Source organism: Protopterus annectens, chromosome 1.part2 (assembly GCF_019279795.1).
Source record: "Protopterus annectens isolate FY-2018-M chromosome 1.part2, PAN1.0, whole genome shotgun sequence".
Taxonomy (NCBI): Eukaryota; Metazoa; Chordata; order Ceratodontiformes; family Protopteridae; genus Protopterus; species Protopterus annectens.
In genome coordinates, this window is record NC_056727.1 from 1,235,165,312 (window position 1) to 1,235,190,269 (window position 24,958).

Consider the following 24,958-nt stretch of genomic DNA (forward strand, 5'->3'; position numbering starts at 1 on the left):
ACCACCTCCACTAAAAGACCAGTCAACAGTGGGGTAACTTAGGGGTCTGTGCTGGGGCTTCTCTTATTTGGCATCTACTTCTCGGAGGTAAAGGCTAATGTCAAAGACCTTTGGCTGACCAAGTTCACAGATGACCAGAAATTGGGAGCTATCATAGATTCTAGCCATAAATCAAACATGTTACAAGAGGGTCTAACACAGACAAATGACTGGGTGCCAAAATCATGGATTAAAACTCAGAGCCAAGAAATGCATTACAATACCTTTTGGGAAAATGGCCACACATCAATGACACCCCTAAGAGTTGACCGGGTAGTCAGGGAATGGGAACATATGTAGACAGTAATCCGGCCTTTGACCAACGTGGTCAAGGTAGTAAGAAAATCATTCAGTGCCACCAAACTTATACATAAGGGCATGGGCATCCATGTCCAGGGAAGTCATAGTGCCACTTTATTTGGCCCTTATTAAATAAGAAAACCATTCTATGCCACCAAACGTATAAGTAAGGGCATAGTATCCAAGCCTAAAGAAGTCATAGCGCCACTTTATTTCGCCCTTATTAGACTCGTCATTGAGTATAATGCACCCTTTGGCATATACCTGATAAAACATATGCAATGCCTACATAGGTTCCTTATTAGAAGAATCCAGGGTATAAACACATCGTACTATATGGGTTTCCTTAAAGCTTATCACTATACTCAGTCTCCTACAGGTTACTAAGAGGTGAGCTATGCATGGCATGCAAGGCATCCTTGGCTCAAGCTCTGATGGATCTTTTGCACATCTGAAAAATGAAATACTATATCCAAGGATTTAAATTTTGCTTGCAACATAAACAGGACATGTTGGTGAGACAGGTATGTGTCTCAGAGGATCCCCATGGTCTGGAACAGGCTTCCCATCCACATGAACCAGAGTCCATTCCTAACCCTCTTGAAGTGTAATGTTTAACAATGGATGGGAAATCAGAAAATTCACCCTGGGTCTAGCCCTCATGTCTCTGCTAGACAGAGGCAGACAGTAACTATGCCCTATCTAACATACTGCCTGACATAACCTTTAGAAACTTCCTAACTAACATACTCCAAACTAATAAACATGGGGACACAGCTGGATTGGGTTGCACGGCTAGGCTTATAAAGGCCTTGGTGGTCATTAGCTTAGTACACACCTATGAGCCTATGCTAGTGAGGTTTGGCTTTATTGGCCTGAATATACCTGTAAAGACTTTAAATAAAATCATGGGCATTCAGAAACCATGTAGCTGAAACACTGGCATATCCTTAAGTGGTAATTTGCTTGCATCCCATGGGTCTTGCAGAGAGAGAGAGAGTGTGTGTGTGTGTGTGTGTGTGTGTACATATATATATATATATATATATATATATATATATATATAAAAAACTAGATAGATAGATATACATATGTATATACATATACATATGCATATACATAAACATATTCATATGCATATACATATACATATGCATATACATATACAGTTTGGAGGATTGCTGATCCACCTACTGGCATACATTATGATGTGAGAGGAAACCACAGCACACAGCAGAAATCCTTGCATGTGAACATGGGGAGAACATGCAGATGTCACACAAACAGGACATCAGCCAGGAGATGTACCACAGCGCCAAGAAATGTGAAGTATTCGCATCAACCACTGTACTGTTGTGCCATCTGTTTTGTAAAGTTTTAAATTAATATTTAGAATCAACATTACATTAAATATTAGTTGTAGAATACTATGGGTTTTGTTTCCAATAAAAAAAAATGTTAGATGCAACTAAAGCAATACAAGCTGTGTACTTTTTAGTTCAGAACACCCTGAAACCTTTAAATGTCTCTCACTTTTTTCAGAAGATAACTGTCAAATGTTTGCTTTAAGTAAATATTTATTGTATAGTCTTAAAATGCCCTGACTTGTGTGAACCTTCTGCAAGTATATTACAGGATAAGTACATAGTAACCATTGTTGTTTTGGGCTTTTGGCGCACTTCACGCAGCATGGCACCACATAGAAGGAGCCCCTGCTATCTATCATTTAAAAATGAAAAAAAAATCTTAATTTTTGAAAAAATGTTTCTAATCCATTATTTATACAAGCGTGAGGAATTGAAATCCAATTAGTCATAAAGTAGCAAATAAACTGGATACCTCAAGATACTGCTTTTGAGGTATTTGGAGCAAACGTGTCCAATGTGTTATCAACAGTACCTGGACTACAAAATGGTCCTAGATGTCATTAAAATTTACTTCTTCAGGAACATGGAGAAATTACATAGGCTTAATTTTTATTCCATGCAGGAACATATATTGTGATGTTCTGTAGTCCTATCTCACCTTCATTCTTACATATGGGTTCAGAGATGATCCTCAGCTCCGACTCAGCCTATTACAAAGCTCAAAGTCTCTTAGTTGGCTTGTGGCTAGGTAGGTATCCTACAGTGCACTAGTATAATCTCCAGATTTCATTTGCTGCTTCTACGAGTTCAGAAGTGCTTTTTGCTTGGCCGTGGCTAAGTTCAAACCTTTTGTCTTTATTATCACTTTACTGATTCTATAGCTAGTTATATTAACATTAGATAGTGTTTAGAAGTGTTAGAAGTGTTCAGAAGTATTTAGAAGTGGTTTTGCCTTTTAATTAGTTTCTTGAGAACTTGTTGGCCGTTTGACCCTTGTTGTTCTCCGTTTGGTATCCTGTGTGCTAGTTTACACTACAGTTGTTATTTCATAGGTCTGCATTTTGTTAGAACCTTGTTCTTCTCTTTATTGTATATATATATATATATATATATATATATATATATATATATATATATACACACACACACACACACACACACACACACACACACACACACACACACACACACACATACATACATATATTGTGTGTAGTGTTTGTCGCTAGTTTTTTGATACAGGTTATTTCTCCATAGGTCTGCATTTATATCGGGGCCTTTGTTTTCTAATTTTAGAAATTTAAAGCTTGAGTGCAGTTTTTTGCATGTTCGTACTTTGCCTGCTACTGAAGTTTCTGGTCTTTCTGCGACTTAGTCTCTCCAGCTAGACCTTTTAAGTTAGAGGACCTAGCCTTCTCCTATTTTCATATTTTCCACAAGTCTGGGCCCATTTAAGTTAGAGGACCTAGGCCTCGTTGTGCTTGTTGTGTACCTGTTAGACCGAAGTCCGTTTAAATTAGAGGACCTTGTTTTTCCCTTCTTTATATAGCTGTCAAACATATCTAACGGGTCCAAGGACCACAAACCTTCGGGTTTCAAAAAATGCATAAAGTGCTCCCAGAAGATGTCAATTATGGATGGCCATAGTAATTGTGTATATTGTCTCGGAGCCATTCATTTGCAGGAAACTTGTTTATTCTGACATTCCTTCAGCTCCGTTAATTTTGAAAGGTCTCCTCAAGCCTTCCTTCGAGGAAGACTTAGCGAGTTCTTCTTCCTCATCTAAGTCACATTCATCCAAAAAAGAGAAGGTCAAGTCAGCCAAGAGGCAAGGTTCATAGGTAGGTACTAGGCTATTGGCCCTAAGGCCTATATAAGCCTAGCCAAAAAATGTACCCTGGCTTTCGCCACCCAAGAAAATTATTTTCCTGTGCCCCTGTCGAGTAGAGCCACAGAAGTGATCCCTGGGGTGAATTTCCCATTTCCCATCCAATCATCAAGATTTTTCTTGAAGAGTGCTAATGAGGAGCTTTGTTTGACATAGATAGGTAGTCTGTTCCAGAGTATGGGAAGTCTCTGGGACAGGAATCTATCCCTCCAGGATGTTCTGTTTATTGTGGTGACAAGGTTTAGGCCCCTAGAGCATGTAGCTCGGATGGATTGGGATTTCTTTAAGTGGAGCATGTCCAACAGCTCTGGGTTTGACATAGCTTTGTATGTTAAGTAGAGATATGCGATGGAGTAAAGATGTAGTTTTTTGAGACGGTCTGCATAGGGCATCTGTTTGAGGCCAGTAATCCTCTTTGTGAGGTATTTCTGTGGTCTTTCCAGTTGTTGTAGATGTCTTGTGAGGTGCATGCCAAAATGGGCATTGCACTCTATAATGGGTCTAATGAGTGATGAGTAGAGGGGAACAATGACCTCTTTTTTTCTGGATGAGAATCATTTTGTGATGAGATGAGCCACATAGAAGGATTTCCTGACCACTGTGGCGATGTGATTATCAAAGGAGAGACTACTGTCCACCTGTGTCCCAAGGTCTCTTATCACATTTTTGGCATTAAGTAGACTACTAGCTATGTGGTAGTTCATGGGTACAGAGTTTTTACCAAAGGGGATGCCAATACACTTTTTGGCATTGAGCTTCAGGCCATGGCTTTGACACCCGGTATCTGTCTCAGTGAGGTCCTTTTGTAGTTTGTCCACATCGTTAGGAGTTTCGATTATGGCTCCTAGTTTGCAGTCATCTGCAAACTTTGTTAGCCAAAGACCTTCTGTGTTAGCCTGCACTTCAGAGAAGTAGATACCAAACAGGAGAGGACCCAGGACTGAACCCTGTGGTACTCCACTTGTCACTGGTCTGAAGTCGGATTTGGAATCCGCTTCTTTCACAGTGTGGGTTCTGTCCATGAGCCAGTTGGCAACCCATCTTGTGACATAAGGATTTATACCTAGTTTAGTGAGCTTATCTATAATTCCAGAGTGGGGGATGGTGTTGAAAGCCTTGGCGAGATGTAGATAAGCTGTGTGAACCATTTTACTCTCATCTATGGCTTTGGTGACTGCTTCAAAGAAGTCAATCAGGTTTAGGAGACATGATCTGCCTTTTACAAATCCAAACTGGGTAGGGTCCAGAGTTTGGAGATTACCAATGTCTTTGTTTATGAGTTCCATGATGATACGTTCCATGGCCTTGCAGACCAGGCTCGTCAGGCTAATGGGGTGGTAGTTCCCGGGGTCCGTCGTGGCTCCACCTTTGTGGAGTGGGATAACCGTCGCAGTGCACCATTCAGTGGGTACAAAGCCTGAGGTGAGGCTATGATTGAACATGGTACTTAGGTAGGGTGCCAGTTCATTCTGTAGTTTGTGTAGAACGCAGCCTGGGATATTGTCAGATCCGATGGATGCTGTATTCTTTGCTTTGGAGTGTGTGTTTTTTACCTGTGCAGCCGTGATTATAGGAACTTTGCATTCTTCTGGTATAGAGATGGGCCCTCTAGGGGGTGAGAGGGGGGTAAAGTTAGCACTGAGCCTATCTGCTAAGATGTTGGCAATATCAGTTGGTTCTTTATATTTAGCGCCATTGTGCTGTAACTCAGAGCAGATCTGAGTGTTTCCATTGAGATTCTTGACATAGCTATAGAATGTTTTGTGGTTGTCTTTAGAGTCAGTGGCAATTTTGTTTTCGTAACTAGCTTTGGAGGATTTTATGAGGGATCTCAGCTTCTTACTGAGGTTGACCAGGGAGTTCCTCCAGTCATGGGATTTTACTCTTTTTGCAACAGTTTCTTTCTTCTGTTGTAGTTTGTTTATGGCAGAAGGCCACCAGATTGGCTTCCTTTTTTTGGAGGATAACATCTTGGTTCTATTAGGGATAGCATGATCCATGCACTCGTGTTAAGTGCTTATAAAGTGCATTTGTGTAGGATTCAGCAGTCATACCTCTGTTGTCCATCTGCATGGGTGTCATGAAGTTTGCCACTTCTGTCTTAAGAAGTGTGACATTGGCTTTGGAGAAGTTTTTTACGATGGTTTCCCTAATTTGGGGTGGGGGTGGGATGTGGATGTCTAGGCTGATTAGCCTGTGGTCAGATCTGACCAACGAAAAATTGACCTCTGGTGTGAAACACCAGTTTTCCATGTTGGTAATGACCAGGTCTAGGATATTGTTGCCCTTGGTGGGGGTGTGAATAAGTTGATCCAAGGCATTGGAATTTATGAATTCTAGAAAACGTTGAGCAAGAGTTGGTACATGAGTAGTTTTCCCAGTTAATGGTGGGGTAGTTGAAATCACCCATTATTAGGGTGTTGGGTTGTACCCTAATACTTTCCAGTGTATCAAGAAATGAGGAGTGGGAATCCTGGGGCATGGTGGGGGGTCTGTAGCAAGCTACAATTTGCATTGCGGTCTTGCCCAGAGTTAGTTGCACTTGGATAATCTCGGATGCATTATGCTGTGCAACTAGCCTGGAGGTGTGGATATCCTTAATGAATATGGACACACCTCTGCCTTTAGTGCTTCGTTCTGGGTTAGGTTGCCGAAAGATGTGGTATGAATTGTAGACTGGTAATGCAAGGGTGCTCTCTGGAGCTTTGAACCAGGTCTCTGTCACTACACAGATGTCAATGTTCTCCATTTTAAGGAGTGCCTCGAGTGAGTGCATTTTGAGGCTTAGACTTCTAGCATTGAGTAGCATTACCCTCAGATTTTGCTTGCTTGTACCTGTTACGGTGGTGACTTTGTCATTTTAGTGTATTGGAACCTCCTCAAAAACAATCAAAACTTGATTAGACTTCTACCTCCTCGGCTCCACTGTCCTTGGAGCCGATCGAGGTTGTCGATGTTGGCACTGCAGTGTCGACCCCAAGCCTTTCGGAGCTGACTACTGAAAAATTGCATCGAAGCTGGTCCAGAGATCCTTTGCCAGTCTCCCCAACCTTCAGATCTCCAATTTTACAGAGATCCAAATCACCTACTTTGTCATCCAGATTCTCCAAGAGCTTGTCAGAAGATGTGGAGACAGTAGTGCTTAGACTCCTGAAGTCATCTGCTTTGCCCAAATTGTTGTTGGCTCTGACCCAGTCACTTCCAGAGCCACCTGAGTCCATCCTCTCTGTTGTGGTTCCTCCTACGAGCCGAGTCAGGCCTTCGGAGCCAGAGTTTTCTCTGCCACTTGTTGTGGAACTCTCGGTTCCAGCTCCCTTAGTGGCTGTCTCGGAGCCGAGTTCTGCTCCGACACCTTCAGTGCCATCCGTGGTGTCTAGGAGCCGAAGCTCACCGGCCGGCCCCAAAAGGGACACTTGGACCTGAACCTCGTTGGTTCCGAGTCTCCCTCTTGGTGCATCGGCTATGGTGAGCTCGGACCCTACATCCATCTCGAAGCCGGTCACTCTGGAGTCGCTGACTACCTCTGTTTTCTTGGAACTGGGGCTGTCTTCAGAGCTGGAGAGATCTGCTTTCAAGATGATGAGGAGCATGCTGTTTCGCTCATCAGCTCCATGCAAGGGTACCGAGACTCTTCCCCCTCAAGCACTGACCTCCGTTTCAGCACCTACTCTCTCTCTTGACAGCAGAGACCCGCAGCTCAGGAGCCCCTGTTGGGTGGCCCTCAGTCTTCCGAGACCTCCCCAGAGTACCCTTCTGAGGAGCCCCCTCGGAAGAGGACATGCAAGAGGAAGCATGTAGATTCCCCGGATGAGTCCATCACTTCAGACACTGACCTCGAGGAGTCAGAAGGGTCTCCCAAGTCATCCTCTGATGATGTCTCCTTTGTAGACATTTTAGAGATCGCAGAGCAGAGAGGCAGCTGGCCGACTGTCACCCCTTCTGATGAGGAGTCAGTGTACCTGAAGACTTTCGGGTCTCAACCTTCAGCCTCTTGGGTGTCTCCACCTTTCGATGAACTCTTAGACCTGGTTAGTCGGAAGGTGTGGGAGACTCCTGATGCCATGGAGCCAGTTCCCAGAAGACCCAATAAATTACTTTCTGCCCCAAAAAAGAAAGATTTTTTTGTCCAAGAGCGTGCCTGTAGATTCCATGGTGGTGCGCCGGTCACTAAGAAGGCACTAGCGGAGACTTCTTCATCTGTCCATCCACCGAATAAGGAGTCTCAAATGATGGATAGATACGGGAAGCATATCTTTTCTTCAGCAGCTTTCACTCTCAGATCGCTGAACTATCTCACACATTTTACTAGGCTTCAGAGAGATCTCCTCAAGGAGTTAGGAGATACTCTTCAAGGTACATCTACTGAAGGAGTCCCTGAGAAGGTGTCTGCTCAGTTGTCCACCTTAAATTCCATTGTGAACTCCTCCATGAGGCTGATCTCCTATGCAACCGATGGAGCGAGCATGGCAGCGGGTACAAGAGTTTCCCTTAGGAGACACTCCTGGATGCGCTTATGTAATTTTGCGGAGCCTTTCAAGTCTACCTTTACCAATGCCCCTTTGATGGTTCTTCATTGTTTGGACCTAAGGTAAAACATACACACACCAGGTGTGAACAAGAAGGGAAAACGCTCTCTGCCATGGAAGTACATTTTACCATCCCCTCTAGACCATATCTCAAGGGTCAGAGAGGTGGTAAGATGTGGTTCAAGAAGTCTCAGAGATTTTTCCTGGATGCACAGGGTGACTCCTCCTTCAGAGGCAGAGGAGGAGGAGCCAATGGTAGACATCACCTCAGAGGCAGGGGGGTCCACAAAACCAGGGTGGCCACGATTCATTTTGAGGCTGTCCCTATCAGCGCTCCTGATGTGTGGCCCGGCTGTGCTTCTCTGGAGCCAGTCGGGGGTCGCCTATCTTTGCATCCAGAAGCCTGGCTAAGCATCACCCAAGACAAATGGGTACAAAGAATAATCACCAGTGGTTACTCCATACCCTTTTCTCTTCCACCCCACACTCCCAAGAAGATCTCGAATGTTCCACCCAATCACAGGGATCAAGCAATTGTAGAGGTGCAAAAGTTGCTTGCAAAGAGAGTCATCCAAAACATCCCCGCAGACCAGATAGAATTTGGAACTTACTCCAGATTCTTTTTAGTGCCAAAGCATACAGGGGACTAGAGGCCCATCTTGGACCTCAGCAAACTAAACGAATCTGTAAAGAAGGCCAAGTTCCAGATGGTGATAGTGCAGTCTATACTCCCTCTGTTAGGGAAAGACAATTGGATGTGCTCCATAGGCCTCCAAGATGCATCAAGGAGTCACCTACACTTCTGACTGGGAGCCAGTTACTACCAATTTTGTGCTCTGCCCTTTGCTCTCACCACAGCCCCCAGGGTGTTCACCAAATGCATGGCAGTAGTGACAGCTCACCTGAAATGTCAGGGATTCCAAGTGTTTCCATACTTGGACAACTCCTGACCGCCACCACCAGGCATCAAGTCCTGCAAACCAGAGATTCCACCATCCAGCTTTGTTCCCAGCTGGGGATTACAATAAATTGGGAAAAGTTTGCCTTATTGCCCTCTCAATTTGTGACTTTTATAGGTGCAGAAATAGACACAGTTGCCATGCTAGCTTGCCTACCTGCAGAAAGAATTCAAAACCTCAGACAACAAATTCTCAGTTTACTTCATATACAGAAAGTCAAGGCAAAGACAGTGCTGAAACTCACAGGGACCATGGCCTCCACCATAACATTAGTCTCTCTAGCCAGGTTACATATGCGAATTCTCCAATGGCTTCTATCTTCCCAGTGGTCCTTTCAACAACTGCCTCTATCTCACCATATCATCATAACAGAGTCTTGCAAAAAGGACCTTCATTGGTGGATTTAACCCGACCAGCTGACAATAGGCTTCCTCGCCAAGCCATTGCTACTGTGACCACAGATGCCTCACAGATAGGGTGGGGGAGGGCATTATCTAGGCAGGACTGTCCAAGGCACAGATCACGAGGCTCACCTGCATATCAATGTCCTAGAGATGAGAGCAGTGCTTCTAGCGTTGCAAGCACTTCATGACTTTTTCCTCTAGGGACGATAGCAATCCAATCAGACAACATGTCAGTGGTGTGGTATCTCAACAAGCAAGGAGGAACCAGATCTTACCCCCTCTGTCAAGAGGCCCTCCATGTCTGGAAGTGGAAATATCTTCCCAATGCTTTCTAGTGGCAACGCATATCCCGGATACAACCAATGTGATAGCCGACAAGCTCAGCAGGGCAATCTTGATGCCTCATGAGTGGTCTCTGAATCAGGATATAGCAGAACAGATCTTCTGCAAATGGGGGCAGCCTTGCTGTGATCTCTTCGCCAGCCGATCAACTCCAAATGCAGCAGCTACTTCTCCCTTATCCCCCCTCCGGGCGAGTCACTGTGAGACGCACTTGTTTACGATTGGCCCTTGGGACTCTACTTTATGCTTTCCCTCCCTTTCCTCTCATATTTAAAGTGATTCAGAAAGCAAAGTTATTGGGAAGCAAAATGATTCTCATCACTCCTTACTGGCCTTGCCAGATCTGGTTCCCCTTTCTCGGGCCTCATCTACTGGACGATATATGGACTATGGGCCCAGTGCCAGACCTCTTGACACACATGTCAGTCTCCCTTCTCCCCTGCCTCCATACCCTCAACTTGACAGCGTGGCTGCTCCACTTCCATCCCTAGTCAGGCTTCATGATTTTTCACCTACAGTGACCCACATCCTTATGTCTTCACACTAACCTTCCACCAGGAACTTATACACTACCAAATGAAGAAGGTGTTCTATCTGGGCTAATAAAAGAAATGTAGATCCTTACACAGCTTCCATCCCTGTGGTTTTAGAATTTTTGTCTGAACTTTTCCATCAGGGATCTGCTGCTGCCACAATTAGGGTACAACTGGCAGTGATAACTAATTTTCATATGGGACAACACGACTCTAACCTGATGTCCCACAGATTGTGTAAAACCTTCCTTAAAGGCACTACTTTGCTGAGACCCCCCCTTTCAAGAACCGGTATCTCCCTGAGATCTAAACTTTGTTCTGTCCAAACTAACTTCCCCACCTTTTGAACCCGCACATTTGTGCCTATTGAAGTTTCTGTCATGGAAGACCTTGTTTCTAGTAGCCATCACATCAGCTAGACGGGTATCAGAGTTGCAAGCACTGTCGATTAAGCCTCCTTATTTGATTTTCCACAAAGACAGAGTTTCCCTTCATACAAATCCTTCCTTTATCCCTAAAGTTTGCTCTCACACTAATTTGAACTAAACCATAGAATTACCTGTGTTTTTCACTAATCATTCTTACACTGTAGAATACAAATTTCATCAACTGGATGTTCACAGGCAGTTACGGTTCTATCGTCACAGGACTAAGGAACTCAGAAAATCGGACCAATTGTTTGTATCCTTTTCTGAATCTAGAATAGGTCTGCCAGTCTCTAAAGTGACCATATCTAATTGGATTTCGACCTGTATTTCCTTCATTTACTCATCCAATGGAAAAACTCTACCATTTAAGATTAAGGCTCATTCTACACAATCCCAGTCTATATCTGCTGCCTTCCAAGCCAGACTTCCAATTGACAGTATCTGTGCAGCAGCAACCTGGGCTACCCCTCATACCTTTATTACTCATTACAAACTGGATCTGACCTCAAGGGGTAGAGCATCCTTTGGTTCCACGGTACTCAGGAGTATTTTCTCGGAAGCCACCCAAGAATAAGGTACTAGGGACGCTGTCCCATATGTAAGAATGAAGGCAAGATAGGACTACAGAACATAAAGAAGTTATGTACTCACCATAACGTTCCATGTTTGTAGTCCATCTCGCCCTTCATTCTTATGAACCCACTCACCTACCCCCATCCTAGAAGGATCTGGAGACAGGATAGTATTACCTTGATAGGGTGGAGACCTTTCATTATTGTTGTTCTTTCTGGATAGCCTTAGTTCTGTCTTTCTATAGTTTAGCAGCAAACAAGATCTGGGGATTGTACTAGTGCACTATGGGATACCTACCTAGCCACGAGCCAAGAGACTTTGAGCTTTGTAATAGGCCTTTTCGGAGCCGAGTATCAGCTCCGAACCCATATGTAAGAATGAAGGGCGAGATGGTCTACAAACATAGAACGTTATGGCGAGTACATAACTTCTTTTTAACCATATTAGCCTATGTGCAAATGTGTTGCTAAATAACCAACAGTGCCAATGACTACAGAATATGTGAAGCCGTTATGTTTCTGTAAGAAATGGATCTAGAGTTAACAGTTACAAAGAGCTAATATAGATGGATAAATGAGAGGTGAAAAAAAGTTAAGTGTGAGGAAGTTGACACAGATGGTTAAAGCCATGAGTTGTAATTTCTGTGGTACATGGTTTGATTCTCTTAGCCTTCATTTGCCTAGTGTGTGACCTAGAGCAAATCACTTTCCAAGATATTGCTCCCAGGTCACTCCTGAAAAGGGTCTGTGTGTCCACTGGGCCTTCCTGGTTAACAAATGGGTATTATTGGTGCAATTAATGGATGTATCAGTCAAAAATCAGGAGGACTTATTTATGTGAACACTTCAACCAGTATAATAACCACAAACAAAACCAAAATACTGGCACAAGGAATGGAACATTAACCAAACTTCTTTAGTGTATACTTTATTTTCACCGCTTTTGTATTACGACTTCTTGAGAACTAAAAACAACACTTAAAAACTTCCTATACTTATATATACATACTCATTAACACTTCATTACATCACACCATTAACCAATTTCCATTTAAAGTGCCACAGTAAAATTTAAAATCTTAAGCCTATAAAATACATTATTTATTTACATACAATTTCCTATATTTCAAAAAACATTTAATACTAATAACTTCATTCGTAAGACGAAAGCGGTGAAAATAAAGTATATACTAAAGAAGTCGGTTATTGTTTCGTTCCTCATGCCATCACTAGTATTTTAGAACTTATTATATGAACAAGTGTTTTGTTATGGTACTACTGTTACCATAAATTAAAGTTGGAAAGGGCATTAATGCCTTTCTAGCCTGCCAGTATACCAAAACACTTCATTACTGCCTTCTCACTCCCAAACTTGCATGCTCATTTAACCATTCACCTGCCCATTCCATTCCAGAATTCTTCCCTTTTGACATCACAGGGTATAGAGATACATTATAACTGGATTTCTTTATGAGAATATTAACACTTTTACGCTTAGAAATGAGCACCTGAATATGTCTTATCAGTGTGATAAATGATAACACTTAAGAAGACATTTTAAAATGATTAGAGAGTTTAAAGCTATTTTTGAATGAATATAATATGTAAAGTGGATTTTGCAGTGATGAGTTACAGTGTTTATTAACAAACTGAATTTCCTCTGTGTAACATAAGCATTTCATAGCTGTTAATTGTACTGCAGTACTTACTAAGATATGTGTGGAGTGCTGTAAGTTGTAAAAAACTTACGCCTGGGGAAAGTACCTGACACTGTATGCATTAATTCCTGTGTTTCCTCAGGTACTAAGGTGTACTCTGCACTAGGAAATCATGATTTCCATCCAAAAAGTCAACTGCCAGGTGCACAACACGAAATGTATGACAGAACTGCACAAATGTGGAACATGTGGCTGAATACTGACTCCATTTCTCAATTCAGAAAAGGTAAGCAAAGAGGATAAAGTTATTTTAACAGTAATTTTTGAAATTAATGTTTTAAGTAGGTATGGTCAGACACTGTGTATGTTCTAAGAGTTTAAAAGTATGTTTAATTGATTTCTGTGTAAAAATGGTTCTTCAATTCAATAACAAGAGTACTGAAAAATTTCACAGATACTTTACCCATGGGTTACATAGGTTCATAAATTAGTACTAGGCTAACTGCCCTCATGGGCCATTTTAAGCCTAGCCAGTTACCCCATGTGAGAATCAAACCCTGCACCTTGCATCTGCAAGGTAAACAACTTAACCATTATGCCAGCCTACCTCCCCTTTATGACTACTTTAAGTGTCAGGTGGTAGCATAAAAACAGTAGTTACAAGCATACAGACAGTTGACGAAGATAGTATTCTTTTAGTTTTACAGCCGCTCCTTTCCTAGGTGACAACATACCCAAGTGCCTGTCTCACCTCTGCCATATTCAAATGTTTGTGTTCGACAGTCATGGTAGATCATGCCTTCTCTTGACCACCCTTTCAGCAAAGTATTGCTTTTCCATGTCAGACTTGAATTTCTCCCATTTCTTAGATTACCCATGTCTCTTTTCTCCTAACCTATAATTATCTTTGAAGTCCATGCCACTCATTTTATTCCCCTGGGAAAAGGGGGAAAAGGAAGTTATAGTAAGAACAAAAGCAGTATGAATCTAGTAGTCAGCGGTCCTGGCTGTATCTCTGCTTTACAGCTTAATCCTTTATAAAAGAAAAAAAAATACTGCAGATGAAGGATACTGGACATTTCTGTCATGGTGACACACTGAGGGATGGTAGAATACAGCAGATCTCAACAAAACCTCCATCTTCAGCAGTGCACACAGTCCATGTGTATGCAGACAGCACTGTGTATGTAGACAGAAAAGTGCAAATCACAGCATTTTTCTCTGTGCAGCTCCCTGCTAACACATGGATCTTCTACCTCATAGTTCAGCTTCTCACTCCCATCCATTTCTCATGTCTGTATAAAAGTTACCCCAGCAGTTCAAAGACACTTCCTTGAGTAATCTGAGTTGTCCAATGTATTCTACTGACATCACACCACCCATCACCAAGGTGAAAGAGAAAGACAATTCTTCAGGAATGTGAAAATGGCTGATAGGAAAAGCATAGTCAGGTATGCCTTCCCAGCAAACTGCTGAGCTTACATATGCAGATCCATTTAAGAATACATTTTATTATAGTACAGTGCATGTCTTCCAGACAAAACAACATCTATTCTGATCATTGAGTAGATTTGGGTGGGTGGATTGAAGGGAGGTGACTGAAAGGCTAAAAGTGGAAGGAACACCACAAAATATGCAAAGTATATCAATTGACAGATTTATTAGACTGCCAAGGAAAATTCACACAATTGCTATGATTAGAACAGAGTAAGGAGACTTTATATCTGTTTACAGATCAGGCTTAAGAACAATACTGCTATAGTATCATATCTATTTACAAATCAGACCTAAGAACAGTACTGCTGTAGTATCATATCTGTTTACAAATCAGGCCTAAGACCAGTAGTGCTATAGTATCATATCTGTTTACAAATCAGGCCTAAGAACAGTACCGCTATAGCATCATATCTATTTACAAATCAGGCCTAAAAACAGTACTGCTATAGTGTCATATCTGTTTACAAATCAGGCCTATGAACAGTACTTCTATAGGATCATATCTGTTTACAAATCAGGTCTAAGAACAGTACTGCTACGGTATCATATCTGTTTACAAATCAGGCCTAAGGACAGTACTGCTACAGTATCATATCTGTTTACAAATCAGGCCTAAGAACAGTACTGCTATAGGATCATATCTATTTACAAGTCAGGCCTAAGACCAGTACTGCTATAGCATCATATCTATTTACAAATCAGGCCTAAGAACAGTACCGCTATAGCATCATATCTATTTACAAATCAGGCCTAAGAACAGTACTGCTATAGTATCACATCTGTTTACAAATCAGGCCTAAGAACAGTACTGCTATAGGATCATATCTGTTTACAAATCAGGCCTAAGAACAGTACTGCTATAGTATCATATCTGTTTACAAATCAGGCCTAAGAACAGTACTGCTATAATATCATAAATATCATATATGTTTACAAATCAGGCCTAAGACCAGTACTGCTATAGTATCATATCTGTTTACAAATCAGGCCTAAGAACAGTACTGCTATAACATCATATCTATTTACAAATCAGGCCTAAGAACAGTACTGCTATAGTATCATATCTGTTTACAAATCAGGCCTAAGAACAGTACTGCTATAGGATCATATCTGTTTACAAATCAGGCCTAAGAACAGTACTGCTATAATATCATAAATATCATATCTGTTTACAAATCAGGCCTAAGAACAGTACTGCTATGGTATCATATATATTTACAAATCAGGCCTAAGAACAGTACTGCTACAGTGTCATATCTGTTTACAAATCAGGCCTAAAAACAGTACTGCTATAGGATCATATCTGTTTAGAAATCAAGCCTAAGAACAGTACTGCTATGGTATCATATCTGTTTACAAATCAGGCCTAAGAACAGTACTGTTACAGTATCATATCTGTTTACAAATCAGGCCTAAGAACAGTACTGCTATAGGATCATATTTGTTTACAAATCAAGCCTAAGAACAGTACTGCTACAGTATCATATCTGTTTACAAATCAGGCCTAAGAACAGTACTACTTTAGGATCATATCTATTTACAAATCAGGCCTAAGAACAGTACTGCTATAGTATCATATCTGTTTACAAATCAGGCCTAAGAACAGTACTGCTACAGTATCATATCTGTTTACAAATCAGGCCTAAGAACAGTACTGCTTTGGGATCATATCTATTTACAAATCAGGCCTAAGAACAGTACTGCTATGGTATCATATCTGTTTACAAATCAGGCCTAAGAACAGTACTGCTACAGTATCATATCTGTTTACAAATCAGGCCTAAGAACAGTACTGCTATAGGATCATATTTGTTTATAAACCAGGCCTAAGAACAGTACTGCTACAGTATCATATCTGTTTACAAATCAGGCATAAGAACAGTACTGCTTTAGGATCATATCTATTTACAAATCAGGCCTAAGAACAGTACTGCTATAGTATCATATCTGTTTACAAATCAGGCCTAAGAACAGTACTGCTATAGGATCATATCTGTTTACAAATCAGGCCTAAGAACAGTTCTGCTACAGTATCATATCTGTTTACAAATCAGGCCTAAGAACAGTACTGCTTTAGGATCATATCTATTTACAAATCAGGCCTAAGAACAATACTGCTATAATATCATACTCACAAGTTCCTCTGAGGGTGGCAGCACTGCTGTGCTGGCAGACAAAATGCAAATCCAGCAGCTGGCACAGAAGGTTAGGCTGTGAGCTGCAGCTCCTGTGGTAAGGACGTCTAGGTCGATTTATGTAGGAGCTGGACTTACAGCAGCTTGTAACACAGACTCCTACTTATTTAAACAGGAAGACAACAAGTCAATGTTTCATTACACTGGGATGGCATAGTCTGAACAGTGACCGCATGGTGGAGTCAGAGAAGATGAGTTTTCTTTTGTTATCTACACTCTGCTGCTTCACTGAGCTTGCGTGACCTCAGAGTCCTTATATTTAAAGATTGGAGTATGGAATGCAGGGTTTGTTCCAGCTTTGGGATGTAGTGGGTCTTTCTCCCCTACAAAAATATTTTTTGTATGTTGTATTACCTTTTAAGTGTCTCTTGTGATACTTTAGATTTAATGCATTTCCACACAATGACACATGATTAAGCAGGGAAAATCCAATGGAACCACCATGAAGAAGTCACATTAACTACAGGGGTATGCAGAAGCCTCTGTGGTGGAAGGATGGGTGCTTCCTGAAACATTTGAACACAGGCAGAAAGCTATAATTCAAAATGGAAAGGGATGACCATGAATAAGGGCGATAATTTAAGAAATATCTAAGAACAGTACTGCTATAATATCATAAATATCATATCTGTTTACAAATCAGGCCTAAGAACAGTACTGCTATGGTATCATATATATTTACAAATCAGGCCTAAGAACAGTACTGCTACAGTGTCATATCTGTTTACAAATCAGGCCTAAAAACAGTACTGCTATAGGATCATATCTGTTTAGAAATCAAGCCTAAGAACAGTACTGCTATGGTATCATATCTGTTTACAAATCAGGCCTAAGAACAGTACTGTTACAGTATCATATCTGTTTACAAATCAGGCCTAAGAACAGTACTGCTATAGGATCATATTTGTTTACAAATCAAGCCTAAGAACAGTACTGCTACAGTATCATATCTGTTTACAAATCAGGCCTAAGAACAGTACTACTTTAGGATCATATCTATTTACAAATCAGGCCTAAGAACAGTACTGCTATAGTATCATATCTGTTTACAAATCAGGCCTAAGAACAGTACTGCTACAGTATCATATCTGTTTACAAATCAGGCCTAAGAACAGTACTGCTTTAGGATCATATCTATTTACAAATCAGGCCTAAGAACAGTACTGCTATGGTATCATATCTGTTTACAAATCAGGCCTAAGAACAGTACTGCTACAGTATCATATCTGTTTACAAATCAGGCCTAAGAACAGTACTGCTATAGGATCATATTTGTTTATAAACCAGGCCTAAGAACAGTACTGCTACAGTATCATATCTGTTTACAAATCAGGCATAAGAACAGTACTGCTTTAGGATCATATCTATTTACAAATCAGGCCTAAGAACAGTACTGCTATAGTATCATATCTGTTTACAAATCAGGCCTAAGAACAGTACTGCTATAGGATCATATCTGTTTACAAATCAGGCCTAAGAACAGTTCTGCTACAGTATCATATCTGTTTACAAATCAGGCCTAAGAACAGTACTGCTTTAGGATCATATCTATTTACAAATCAGGCCTAAGAACAATACTGCTATAGTATCATACTCACAAGTTCCTCTGAGGGTGGCAGCACTGCTGTGCTGGCAGACAAAATGCAAATCCAGCAGCTGGCACAGAAGGTTAGGCTGTGAGCTGCAGCTCCTGTGGTAAGGACGTCTAGGTCAATTTATGTAGGAGCTGGACTTACAGCAGCTTGTAACACAGACTCCTACTTATTTAAACAGGAAGACAACAAGTCAATGTTTCATTACACTGGGATGGCATAGTCTGAACAGTGACCGCATGGTGGAGTCAGAGAAGATGAGTTTTTCTTTTGTTATCTACACTCTGCTGCTTCACTGAGCTTGCGTGACCTCAGAGTCCTTATATTTAAAGATTGGAGTATGGAATGCAGGGTTTGTTCCAGCTTTGGGATGTAGTGGGTCTTTCTCCCCTACAAAAATATTTTTTGTATGTTGTATTACCTTTTAAGTGTCTCTTGTGATACTTTAGATTTAATGCATTTCCACACAATGACACATGATTAAGCAGGGAAAATCCAATGGAACCACCATGAAGAAGTCACATTAACTACAGGGGTATGCAGAAGCCTCTGTGGTGGAAGGATGGGTGCTTCCTGAAACATTTGCACACAGGCAGAAAGCTATAATTCAAAATGGAAAGGGATGACCATGAATAAGGGCGATAATTTAAGAAATAAGGAAAGAGTGAGATTTTGGACACGGATCCTTAAAGAGAACAGTCATACAGAATCTCATATATAATATAATATAACATAGGCTGTTGCACTGAGGATTGTGCAAACATAATGGTATAGAAGTGGCTGAAAAACACTGGAAACATGAGCCACAAAGCTTCATAGAAAATTATGAAGTCTACATCACATGGGATCATCCATTACCAACAGTTCAAAAGAGAGATGCTAGAAAACTGGATATAGTGGTCCATGTAAAGAAGACAAAAGTAGCATTGATCATTGAAATCGCCACACTCAGTGACTACAGTGTCTTGCATACAGAGAGACACAAAGTCATAAAATATCAGCATTTGTAGGCAGAAATAAGAGCAATGTGGAAGAAAGATACCTAGACAGTTCCAATGGTAGTAGGAGCAATGGGTCTTATAAAAAAGAATCTGCAATCGTACTTAGGTATGTTACCAATACATGTAACCCCATACGAATTGCAGGAGTCATTGCTGGGCACATTGCAGGTGCTGCAAATAATACTTCTGCCTGACATCAAAGATTGAAACAATATTGATTTCATGAACTTTAATTGTACTTTGACTTAGGAATGGGGTCCATTCCATCATGGTATTAGAAATTAAAAAGCAAAAAAATATTACATTCATAAAATATCAGAAAATATATCTAGAACTAGACAAACAATGGAAATGGAGACAGGAGATTCTGCTGATAGGAATGACTGCAATTAATGGTACAGAGAATAGACAAGAGGGGGCTGGAATTTACTAGAGCAAGATGGCAAAGGAACCAAGTTACTGGGAACGAATAATTAGAGAGGGAAAGGTAATAGAATAGGAGGAGGCCAAGAAGCCATTTGCACTGCAGGCTAGAGACTGCCTTCCCTATCAGGGATGGAGGTGAATCCTACATGAAAGGCCTGCACTGGTTGAGTTTTTAGCTGTTAAAAAAGGGATGATTAGTAGGGCATATAAAATATTACACTATAACTACAGGAGACATCAGAGGAGATGAGAAAAGATTGGGAAGAGAGATTAGAAAACCAATTCACAAAGAAACAATGGGTGGACATATGTATGGCTCCCAAATATGCCACAAAATCTAGAAGGATGTTTGCCTGGAAGTGTTTGCATAGATACTTTCATACCCCAAGCAGACTCCAAAGAATTATTCCTCAGGTAGATGGCAAATGTTGGAGGTGTAATGGGGAAGAAAGACACACCAAGGAGCATATGTTCATGGCATGTAATGAGTTAGCAGACTTTAAAAATTCTCTTCAGAGTTCTCTGTTGGAATACAGGGTAAGCAAATAAGTGTAATTAAGGAAATGATTTTTTGAGCTGGGCTACAGGATCTGAACTGCCTAGACACAGCAAGCCTTGTTAAGTTTAATTCTGGTGACTTTAAAAAAATTACTAGAAAATGGAAATCAAATTCTAAACCAACTGTACCTGAAGCAGTGAATATTGTAACAGAGATAAAAGAAAAATAACTGGGATCTTTAGAAAACGGTAGGAGTAAATTCCATAGGAAAAAGTGGAACTTGTGGGAATAATACATGTAGAAAATGTTCTGTAGGAGGAATGAGGTTTAGCAGAATACAGGAACTGAACAATTTATGTAATGTTGCTTTGAATATATGGTATAGAACAATATATGTGATGTATAATAATTGTAAATGTAAACTTGTCAATATGATTTGATTACTTTTATATAAATGTAAGTTTACCTATGTCACAAGTGATAATTCAATAAAGATGTTTAAAAAAGAACATATCATTGCTACCTACAGCTCCTTCATGCATCTAAATATTGGCACTTTATCCTAAGAAGATAATGTTCTTACTTTCTCCTATTTTGTCCCAGCACTTTATCCTCAGTTATTTGTCAAAATTCTCCTCTCTGCCTCTGTCGCACCCCGTTTTTCCTTCTACCTGTCCTAAATGTAAACCTTCATGGCTTCACCCAACTAGTCCAGTCACCAACCAGTATAAATAAAAACTCCAGCAAGCACACTTCCCTGGATTATATACTAGTCAGTAAGAGCCCCCGGTCATATATAACAGGCTGTTTATCAGATAGTTTCAGTGATCACTCCCCAACATTCCTACTCAAAAAATACCTTTACCAAGCTAAACCTGTCATCTACCATCAAATACGTAAAAACCTAAACTTTAACCCACTCACATTCATCTCATCCCTCAAAGAATGTAACTGGCATCCTCTAAAGTACCTCAGTCTTGATGACGCAGTTGAATTTTTTAATACTACCTTCCTGAGCATCCTTAACTACCATGCCCCCATAAGACTTTCCAGAACCAAAGCACAACCCTCCCCATGGCTACAGAAAACCACTAAGTCAGAAATAAAAAACAGGGATAAAGCCTGGGAGTACTGGCGCAAAACCAACCCCCCTCAACTAGACAGAAATTCCTAGAACTACGCAATAGAGTCAAAAAGCTAATAAAACAGGACTCATTCCAATACTACCAGTCTGCCCTAGACTCCTCCCAACACAGCCCCAAACAATTCTGGTCCTCCATAAACTCCATCCTCCACCCAGGTAAAGTCAGTACCCCTCCTCCTAACATCCCTCCCTCCTCCAAAAATATTGCTACCTCATTCAACACACACTTCACACAAACCATACTATCACTAGCTAAACAACACAACATCCCTCCCCTCCAACCCACACCTTCAACTAGTAATCTCCCCACTACCTTCTCTTTTTCTTCTGTACCTACCTCCAACATAAAAAAAAAACTCTTAACAAAACTTAAGCCCACCAAATTAGCAGCAGACAACCTCCCAAGCGAATACCTACAAATCGCAGCTGATGCTCTGGCCTACCCAGTATCCATCTTGATTAACCAATCTATGTCAAAAAGTTATGTTCCCACACTGTGGAAAGTATCACATATAATTCCCCTCCACAAAGGCGGCCCCTCCACAGAACTAACCAGTTACCGCCCCATAGCTATTCTCTCTCCACTCTCCAAAATGCTAGAGAGATGCATACACTCTCAGGTCTCAGACTACCTCCTTATTAAAAACCTCCTTTCCAATGCTCAGCATGGTTTCTGACCAAACCATAGCACCACCACTGCCTTACTCTCCTTTACTAACACTATCCTTCAGCATAAAAACAATGGCTTGTCTCCATAGGAATTCCCCAAGGATCCATCCGTGGACCCCTGCTCTTCTCTGTTTTCACCAATAATCTAGCCTCTGCCACCAAACATGGCACACACATACAATACGCAGATGACTCAACCATCATCTGCTCAGCCCAGTCCCTACCCAAACTGCAAAAAGTCACACAGGGAGCCTTTTCCTCTGTTGAAACTTGGTTATCCAATGCCCAGTTAATACTCAACCCAAACAAAACTAAACTACTCATCTTCCAACCCACCAAACATACTCAAAACAACTCCCACTTTAACATCACAGCAAAAGACAACACCACTATATACCCAACTGAGCACACCAAATTGCTAGGAGTGGAAATAGACAAAAAACTAAAATTTGACATTCACATATCCATGACCATAATAAAAGTCCACAAAAAACTAGGAGTGTTATACAGAAGTAAGCAACTTCTCACCAAAGCAACAAAGATTTCACTAGCAAATTCCCACCTTATCTCCACCCAACTTTATGCCTCTCCAATATATACCAACCTAAGGCAATGCGATCTAAACAAGCAAGAGACCTGCTACAACAAAACCGCCAAATTCGCCACAGGGGCATCCTACCAAAGTCACCACTGTCTCTCACTCGCTGAACTGGGATGGCTTGAACTCCCTCACCTCCTTCAATGGTATCAACTCTCGCTCACCAACAAACTAGTAAACCATCCACTAAATGTCCCATCCCTCCAGAATCTATCCCAACCCCTATCACACCACCAGACCACTAAGATCCAGCAACAAAAATCACTTGCAGATCACTAAAGCCAATAACTCTGCTGGTGAAGCACTATTCTCTTGCACCATAGCCAAATTATGGAACTCCCTTCCACCCACAATTACCTCCGTACCATCATGCACCCACTTCAAAACTTTACAAAAAGCGCACCTAAAAACATGCTGGCTATGCCTTGCAACTCCCACTCTAATATCACCCACCCCATCCAACCACTACCTTTCTTTCCACCCCACTAACTACCTTGATTATAGCAAGCTCAGATGCTCATAAGCCTAGTACTTATTATACAGCAGGAACTTCTTATTGTAACATTTGTTAATGTCTGTTATGTACTTCACAGATAAAGATTCTAGTTATCTGCTGATGTACTATGTTCTTCATTGGTAAATATGTTTGTAATTAATTGCTATGTTAATCAAATTGTTAATCGCTATGTAATCCAATGTAACTACTGTCTGTTTGTGGAGCTTTTCTCCCCGGGCCTCCGCTGAAAATGGACCTAAGTCCAGTCGGACACTCCCGGTCAACAAATGTAAATAAATAAATAAATAAAATAAATAAAACATTTTCTCTCACCTTTTAATGCTAATCCTCTATTTCCATCTTTTATTTTCTTTTACCAAGTTCATTTTTATATGTGTTTCATAGTTTCATAGGTAAGTACTAGGCTAGCTGCTTTTGTTGGCCATTGTAAGCTTAGCCAATTTCCTTTCCCAAGGTGAGAATTAAATCCTGTATTTTGTGTTTGTGTGGTTAACACCTTAACCATTATGTCAACCTCTAACCCCTCCAAAGAGGAACATTTCATAGCTCTTGACATGACACTGCTATTAATAAATGATATTCTATTTGAATTGTATATATTTGTTGATTACTTGTATATTTCTATGTTCTTTATGTAACAATGTAACACTGTAATTTTTCTGTAGTTTTCTCCCTGGGTTTCCAAGGAAAAGGGGTGTCTTTCTCCCCATTTGGACTATCCCAGTAAGCAAATGCATTAAATAAATACCAAAATAGTCTTCACATTACAGCAAATAAACAATTAATGGATAATAAAGACAGTAGCAAAATGACTCATTGTCAGCTTATAAACATCTGCTGTATGCAGTCAGCATCATGTTTCAAATGAATATTAACACCAAGTTATTGTAGGTTTATTATCTTGCACTTTAGATAAATATAAAACATTTTATGGCACTTCTTAGCTCTCAAGTGTCTAGATTTAAAAAAATGTCAGGATATCTGCCTCATATTTTTGGTCAGTTATTCAAAAAACGTGGTTTTATTCCAAATCACTTTGAATGGAATTCACTAAATAATGACAGACGTTTGAGTTTCAGACTTCATATCCTTCAGAAATTGCATTGTAACACAAAACCTTTTAGTCTAGCAAAGTTCTACCTTTTTCAGAGCAATATTTCCAATTTGTCCTTATTTTGGGGCCTCTGTCCCTCCATTATGTTTGGCTTAGTTCAGATTGCTTGTGTTAAGAGTTTGTGAGGTATAATCTCAGAAACGGGACTTTATAAATAAAGTATCTGTATCTATATAAAATATAATAGGCTTATAATGATACAGAAGACTTATTTTAAAAGCTTCCACATCATGAGAAGCCTTTTGGATTTAAAAACTGCTTTACCGCTATGGCTATCTCCTTGTGGGAAGCCATAGCATAGAGAGCAGTCTCTCTGGGAGGATGTATGCTAATACAACACTCCAGGGGAGTAAGTAATGCTAATTAGACATTTGCTGTCCTCCAGAAATGTTAGTTGCTCCCAATTAACTTGGCAGACTCAGAGAGTTCCAAATATTTACCCACACTGTGAGCATGAGTGAGTATGTGGGAGCTTGTTTATGGATGATTGTGTGTGTATGTGTGTGTGCATGAGAGCACATGTGCAAGTACAGAGATGCTTGGGAGAATACTAGCACAGCCAAATCTGACAGTGCATTGTTCAGTTCATCTACATGGTGATTACCCATTAATTAGATGTTTCTCTCGGCAGATTTATGATGTCTATCAGAGATTCTCTCTGTTGCATTAATTGATTAACCCACATTAGCC

General features: G+C 40.7%; 1 protein-coding gene across 1 annotated transcript in view; it reads left to right on the forward strand.

Annotated features, from left to right (window-relative positions):
* SMPDL3B (sphingomyelin phosphodiesterase acid like 3B) overlaps positions 1–24,958 on the forward strand; it is a 459,824-nt gene that overhangs the window by 187,327 nt on the left and 247,539 nt on the right. The window contains exon 4 of the mRNA XM_044060102.1: positions 13,159–13,302. Within this exon, the coding sequence (XP_043916037.1) occupies positions 13,159–13,302 (144 nt within the window). The remainder of the gene's footprint in view (positions 1–13,158; positions 13,303–24,958) is intronic.